General features: G+C 31.8%; 1 protein-coding gene and 1 long non-coding RNA gene across 3 annotated transcripts; one reads left to right on the forward strand and one right to left on the reverse strand.

Annotated features, from left to right (window-relative positions):
- Positions 1-412: 412 nt before the first annotated feature.
- LOC139901728 (chitinase CLP-like) lies at positions 413-1708 on the reverse strand. The gene has a single exon (XM_071884406.1). The coding sequence runs from the start codon at positions 1706-1708 to the stop codon at positions 413-415; it is 1296 nt and encodes a 431-aa protein (XP_071740507.1).
- Positions 1709-2953: 1245 nt separating this feature from the next.
- Positions 2954-6408, forward strand: LOC139898174 (uncharacterized). 2 transcript variants are annotated; one of them, XR_011776903.1, is made up of 3 exons: positions 2954-3145; positions 4174-4809; positions 5024-6408. It is a non-coding gene; the product is annotated as an uncharacterized lncRNA (long non-coding RNA). The 2 variants fall into 2 exon arrangements; XR_011776902.1 differs by lacking the exon at positions 2954-3145 and having other exon boundaries at positions 3620-4809; positions 5024-5731; positions 6381-6404.
- The last annotated feature ends 1773 nt before the right edge of the window (positions 6409-8181 follow it).

Genomic DNA, 8181 nt, shown 5'->3' on the forward strand with positions numbered 1-8181 from the left:
CACTGTACTTAGCTTAATTGTATTGTTAGAAAGTTAGTTAGTGGTCAGTTATGCAGTTAGAATAGATACAACAGTGTATGTATTTGCAGGTTTAGTTTCAAGTATATATAATCCTACATGTACTCTGTAAATTAATTAATGAAATACAATGAATTCATTTTCACTTTACCCATGAGTAACTATATAGCAGTAGCTTTGCATTTGTGGTCTAATACTAGTAATTCGCAAACCAAAACGAATAGGAGGAACTTCTAATACAAGATTGGAGACAAATCGGTTACAAGTTAACTAATTACGAAGCAAATTCGTTACATTTATTCACGATAATATAACAGTGTCAGATACATCACAACGAGTTTTAAAGCATAAGATGATAGATGTATACGTAAGGGTACTACGTGATCCGTTATGATCATACTAGGGTGAAGTTGAACTTGTTGCAAGATGTTCCTCGAGCTAACAACGAAGAGCTGAAACCCATTCTTTGCTTCTCTAGATCAAAGAACAAGAAATTATTCTCCATCTGATACGTCCCAATCACAATTGCATTTTTTGCACCCGAGCCACCATCAACTAATGCAAGACACGCGACACGATTGCCAACTTTCATTAACAAGTTCTCTTCAGAAAGCGTCCATATTGCCCCACCTTCCATTTCAAGATTAATATCCGGAAAATGGTACGAAACACTAGTACTAGGTCCACTAGGTACATAACAGAGTCCAAAGGGTTTAACTGCATCTACTCGTGGAATCGTTTTGGTAGCTTCCGAAATGCTTACGACAAGTAATTTATAAATATCACTTCTGAGTGTGGTATAAGGCTTAATAGTACTAAGTCTCACTTGACTACCGATCGATAAGGGTAGAGGAATTTTTTTTCCTAAAAATAAAATTCGATTAATTTTAATGAAATATCCGAGGGACTTTGAAGTCTTTCTAATCATGGGAGTATACGAAAGAAATTTTCTAAGATCGAGATTTGGATCAGAAGTAAAATAAAAAGCCCCGTCGCCTAAAAATGTCACCCCGGGTGCCGATGGGGTGCTAGATAGACAAAGTGCGAATTTATGGGCTTGGTTTGGACTAAATACTTGACGTGGAAATGATAATGCAGGCCATGAAAAGGATGCAACGGCAATCACATTTTTGGGAAACGATCTCAACAAGGAGGGAGGTGCACATGATAATACAACTGGCGCCCCGAAGGGCGCTAAGGAAGAAACTGGAAACAGACTAGGGTTTCTCCCATTGGTTACGTATATAAACAACAAATCTGTGGTTACTAGCGATAACTTACAAGATTTTGAAATGGGATTTAAGGGGGTGACAGCACATATATTGCAACCATATTTGGATGTGATATTGAGAGAAGGACATTTAGAATTATTATTGACATATTTTTGGGCTTCTTTGCACAAAGTGTGATCACATCTCAAGGGAAATCTGCATCCCTCTTCTAAGCCACAAGCTATGTCATATCGATGCACAACGCAATCTTTCCAAGTGAAAGGAGCGTCGAGGTCGATGAGATAATACGCTTCTTCTTCGTTCCATTGTCGTTCATGAAAGAACCAAGGAATTTTGTGAAAAGATGTTTTGGAATCCTTTATAATGGGTATAACTGAGGTATTGAGACGTGTATATTGTGATAATACATTATGAGTGAAGCATACTAAGTCAATGAAAAGTATCTTTGTGAGTTGCATCTTTGATTCTTGATATGAGAAAGTTTGTATGTTAAGCTGCTAACGATTTTTGTTGATGTGTCATGTGTGAACTATACGTATTACAATACCTGTACCTGTATATGTAGAAATGAAGATCAAAAGTCAATGTGCGCAATTAAGTTCACTAAGGTATAGCATTCAAGAGTGGGAGAAACTTGCCCACGAGGATCGATGAGGTGACTCGAGGAAAAGTCAAAAACTACTTAGATTTACGTTACTAACGGTGTGTTTGTTTACCTCTTAACTGAATGGTTCAGCTCTGAATCTTGAACCATTCAATATTCAGCGCGTTTGTTTCTGAATGACATAAAATGCTATATGGTTCAGCATTCAGTGTTGAACCATTCAGAGTTACAACACTCCCTTAACCATTAGGTGCCTAATTTTTCTGTAATATTCTTCTCAAATCATATCCAGAATACTTAACAAACGAGTATATTGAGTTTTTTTTTTATTCATGTAACACGTTAAAAAAATGTAATTTTATACGATTCATATCGTTTATTTAAAATGATTATCAAACAACATATTTTCATTAAGAACCAAATTTATTCAGAGATTTTGAATCGTTCGGATTATGAATCATTCAGCGTTAAATAATTCAATTTTATTAAACACATATAGCTTAGTTTAAGAGTATTGAATTTAATAACATAACCACTAGATTGCAATTAAATGGCAACTAATATAACGTGACAAATGATTAACTGTCATAATATAAAATGTCATGTTGCAAAAATTACTTGTTTACAAGCTTGTTTACGGTAAATTAAATAATATATAATATAATAATCGATCTCTAGTGAACATGCATGTAATGCAATTATTATATTACTTTTGGCAAATAATGCAATTATTATATTACTATTACTTTTTTTTTTTTTTTTTTTTGGCAAAAAACGATAACTTTATTACGAATCTTTATATTACTATTACTATTACTATTACTATCTTCTCTATATATTAAAACACAGTGCATATTATATAAGATTGAAAAAAGATTCCTTACCAAATCTAATCCTAGCCATACAATAATAATATATCCAAGAAATCTGATGGTTCACATTTATTCAGGTTAAGAATTGTCTCTTTCTTAATAAGATTAAAATGAATTTACCAATATGTCCCTAAAAATGTATACGGTTACATCTCTTGTCTCACACTACTTAATATCAAAGTTCCCAAATTTATCACTTGCCGGTTACTCCGTACGCATTCAAAATCATAAAAACCGTCGTATCCATTTAACCGATCTCATATCAAATTCTTTGCTTCTAATCTTGAATTCTTATAAAATCTACTTGGATTTCAACGACATTTGAATGAAAAATTTTCAAACCATGGTCTATGGGTAAAAATCTCACAACCGAAACCATTAGATATCTTCTTTGATTAGGGTTTCAGATCGCATTCCAGGTAAGAATTTTGATTATTTTTTGGTTTGGTTTAACTGACTGAACACACATCAAGGTTTAGCCTTTGATTTTTCTGTTTAATTTTTCTAATATGCCTTTATTTGATTCTAAATCGATGATTGTTTGTAAATTTGTTGTCCGGTTATGTTGAATCCCTGTTATGTTGCTCTTGCTATGAACTTTTTGTTTGATTTAAAGGTGTAAGTGTACACATGTATATACTTATATGATATGTTCTAGACTTTTTTTTATTAGTACAAATTTTTCTTCAAACTACTAATTATAGAATTTTTTAGAATGTTTAGAAATTGGAAGTTAAGGTTATGGAGAAATTTATAAATGAAGCAAACACGCCTATTGTTACTTACACATGAGATTATTCTCTCTTTTTTTTTTTGTGGTACAGGCATCCTTACTGTCATGTTCGCTTAAAAATTTGGTGAAGTTTTTATCAATCCCAAATCTTACAGTAAATGTTTTCACTCCTTTACTTCAATGGGTACACTTGTTTTATTATCACCTTTCTTCCTTGACACCTTTATAATTAGTAACCGTTATATCTTTTTCTGATGGCTTTTTAATCATCACTTCTGCCTTAAAAGTTCCATGACCAAAAGATTGTTTTGTTTAGCATTAGCAACGGCTTTTGAATTTCATGAGGGGACTCCAGATGAGGTAAGTTTGGAGATGTTTACATGTATTTAGGTTCTTAGTAGAGAAAATATGTTGATTTTGTCTCTAAATATCGTCATGTATGAACTGCTGATTAAATTTTAGTCAGGTTGTTGCTTTATGATTAAAATATGAAATGTAAGTTTCATAAAGTTGATACGTGTTTATAATTAATTACTGATTTTTTTAAAGCAGTATAACCTTAATTTGATTTTGAAATGTGACTATAAGAATGAAGTTGTTTTGAGCTACTTCCTTTAAACAAAATAAACACATAATCTGTAGTTAATTCTTTAAAAATAAATTTCTGTAGGTTAGTAAAAACCATTTCATTTGACGAACTTGTCAAACTTGTAGAGCAAAACAAGGAAAATATGGAGTAAGTTGAATTTCACACTTGCGAGCTTCCTGCATGTCTTATGACTAAGAGTTGATATATGTGACTCACTTCCTGTGAAGGGCTTCGAGACGAATGTGAAAAAAGTCTCTCAATTAAGAGATCTAACTTCCTTGTCAACTCGTCTTTTCCTCTACCTCTTGGTTTCAATTCATTTTAAGCAGAAACTTGGTGTGTGTAATTAAAGTATCCAAAATGTTGACATCCATTCATTTCTATATCATGTTTCTCTCTTTTATGGAGGGATTGTCAACATGCCTAGATTGTTAAAGGTATTCGAGATGACATTGAACCAGACTGTTGGATATGAGACGCATGAACCATTCTAGCCAAATGGGTCGTTATGGCCACCACTCTTTTTTCCCTTTAATTATCATAGTCTATTAGTCTGACTGTCATTTGTTACACATGAAACACTAACCATGGGTTTTCTTGCAGGGCTTATACGAATCGTTGCTTCAGCATGAAAACACCTAATATTTGCATTTGGTTTTCTCGTGGTTGACAAGTTGCGCCAACACAATATCTCTTTCTAGGATGGTAAATTAATGGAAGGATGAAGATGATATTAACCATTATATTTATGAATATTTAAGGTGAGTATCTATAGCTAATTTTTTTTCATTTCATGTATTTATATGCTTACTGATACACTAAAGATTATTTCTAACCCATTTTTCCTCTTGGAGATTGTGAAAAATCCAAATTGACCCTTGCATAATTATAATTAAATGGGTGAAAATATTCACCTCTAATATCAAGATTGTTTGTTACTTCGTCACTGATCAATATTTGTTTGGTTGGTTTTAGGTATATGTTAAGAAGTTTCAATGAAAAAGAATATGTAAGAAGTTCGATTCTTTTTTCCCTCGTGTCTATTTGGCTTCATTGATAGGGATATAATTGGAATGGTGCACATGCATAGACCATTACTACTACATGCTGACAGATTATTAATTATAAATGTATTAGCAAGAGTCATTTCAATGGGAATGGCAGTGCCTATAACTTAATTCAAAAGGTCTATTTTTTTCTTCTTCTTTTTTTACATAACAAATTGTTCCCAGCATATTACTCTTAAAATGGCTATATTATTTCATGTCAAGAAATTATTCCCAGCATACTACTCTTAAAATGGCTTTATTATTTCATGTCAAGTCTCTTATATTTACTATGTTTTTCGCTGACTTCAATCTACTTTCTACCTTCTACTTTCTTTTCCTGAGGGTTTGATTCGATTGTAAGTATCTATCTCAGTTTTTTTCGTTTATTAGCTCTTAGATAACCACTTATGATAAAAAGTTTTTTCCTCAACTTCTAGATCAGGAATGCCATTATTTCACATGGTTGTTTCTTGAGAGAATGCAACTTTGAATGCTCAATAGTGTGTAAAGGAAGAGGTGGAGGCTCTGCTGCTGATACAGTAATGTTGGCGGCATAATACTGTTAAACAAATCTCATATCACTTCTTTGATTGATGAAGGAAAGGTACCGGTTGGCGTGTAACACAAAAATCAGGTAACACAAATTCCAATACAAACACTAGAAGCACCTTAAACAAATTGTATCCTTTAAAGGTGCCATTTTCCATTGCATAGATTGGTTTATAGACAAAATGTAAAGATCGGGTGTGATGATCATGAACAAATATGTAAGCCAAGTTTCATAGATGATTATTTGATTCGGGTTATACTATTTATACTTGTGCGAAAAGGGTGAACATTTTATATTGGGAATCTACTAAATGTAAGTAAGGTAATATGGGCGGTTCAGGCACCTCGAGCTATGGAAAAAATTGGTTGATTTTTTGGTATGGGTCAATTACGGGTTGGGTTGATACTTACAGAACTTTGATAAAACTTCATTAAATTAGTGTCAATTATGATTACATGAGTTATAGTAATTTGATACTGTAATAAGCTAACTTTTTTTGAAGCATTATTTAGTAGGTCTAATGGAATAGAAATGCATTGTGGGAAACCTAAAACACGTTTGATCAACTGAAACATTTGATAGCTTATGCTTGTAAACCGTAAAGTAATTTGGTATGGGTCAAAACAGGTTACGTTCAGTTAGAACGATTATTTGAGGGTTGTTTTTGTGATCTGCACTATGATTATGTAATACATTTATGCTTACTTTTTGTAACCTCATATATAATTGATAGATGACCATCTTCATCACTCCCCAAAGTTTTACAAGTTCTCTAAGATGTATCCTAAGGTTGGTACTTTCTACTGAGAATGTATTTTTTTTTTTCTTTAAATACTTTCACATGACTAGGAATATTGATTTTACACTATCATGGAATTATAGCTTGTGCACATTATGCTTTATGCTATTACAGCTAAGGAATTTACTTTATTTCTAATCTGCATAGAGAAGCCTTTGATGAAGAATCAGTTGCAAAGATGGATAATCTAAAGTTGCTCCAACTCACCTTACTTGACATTTCACATCCAAAGATGGATAACCTAAAATTGATATAACTCACATTAGTTGAAATTTTTGGATCCTGTGATGAATATTATGCAATATTTAGGTCTTTTCTAATATGATATATTCATTTTATGGCTCTTCAATTTTTTTTTGTATATTGCTTACAATATAGAGAATGATTTAATAGAATACATCAGCTTTCGCATTCAAGGTATCATATATCGCATATTGTATGTATACCAACTATATACATATACTTCTTTAAAGCAATAACTCCATTAAAATATTTTTTTTTCATAATCCCGCGAATTCGCGGGTCTTAAACTAGTTATTTCTTAAAAGGAAGTCATAAAACAGACCCTCACTTCGAGCATCAAGTAATGCAATTATTATATTACTTTTGACAAAAAAACACAAAATAACAGAAGTAATTAAACAAATTAAGAACATCATGGAGATTATACTACTTATTAATATCATAAAACTGGAAACCAATGCCTTACTAGAACATACTCAATTATATTCACTTCTAATTCACTAGCATCAACAAACCTAGCATCAACAAACCTAGCAACAAAATTCGGATCAATTTTTGTAAGCATACAGTACATACATAGAACAATCAAATAAAATGTATAACACTAAATCACATGACCAACAATTCATACATATATAATACACACCGATTGAAATGATTCACCAAGCAATATCAATCAAATGATCGAAGTTAAAAATTAATTCAAGTGAAACAGGTGAACTAACCTGAGAAAAAGCAACCACAACGATGAAGATTGAAACAGAAGATACCAGTGCTTGATTTTCGTAAAATCAGAATAGCATGCGAGATCTAGAGTGAAATCAGATAATCAAATTCTAAGATAGCAGCAACAATAATCGTCATGTCTGAATTAAAATCGGTTAAACTAACCTGCAAATTACGTTTAATCGGCTGTTGATTTAAGAAAACTTAGTGTATAATTTGGGGATCGTAACATTCGCAGATGGAGTTAGGGTTTGTTCACGAATGTGTATTAGGAGAAGAGGTAAAAGCAGGTAAACTCCGTATTTTTGTAAGCATTTATTTTATTTGGGCCCAAAAGTCTATCATCCAATTTGTAGATTATTATTACCTTTCATAATTTAGGTTTGGTCCAATTTGCACAAGCATTATCGTCCCTATTTTGAATATTACATTTATTTATTTATTACATTTATTTATATCATTTGTAGATAGAATATTATTTAGAAATAAATATTTATCAATCTTTCAATGCTTATAATAGTGAACATATCATAAAAATGCGAATTCAACAAGCAATCAACTTTTCGAATGACATTTTTTTAACTTAAAACACTTTAAAACAAAAAATTAGTGACCATTATTTGATCACCAACTATCTAATTTGAGATTACTAGTTTTTTTTTATCTACTTTACAAAATTAGTGACCAATTTTTGGTCTCTATATGCGTATTTTAGTGACGATTTAGTGACGATTATTTTTTTGTCACTAATATCGTATAGTGACTA

The sequence above is a fragment of the Rutidosis leptorrhynchoides genome, chromosome 3 (genome assembly GCF_046630445.1).
Source record: "Rutidosis leptorrhynchoides isolate AG116_Rl617_1_P2 chromosome 3, CSIRO_AGI_Rlap_v1, whole genome shotgun sequence".
Lineage (NCBI taxonomy): Eukaryota > Viridiplantae > Streptophyta > Magnoliopsida > Asterales > Asteraceae > Rutidosis > Rutidosis leptorrhynchoides.

What these genes read in the sequence shown, in the direction of transcription:
- LOC139901728 (XM_071884406.1), bottom strand. Translation starts at nt 1,708, where the DNA reads ATGCAACTCACAAAGATACTTTTCATTGACTTAGTATGCTTCACTCAT.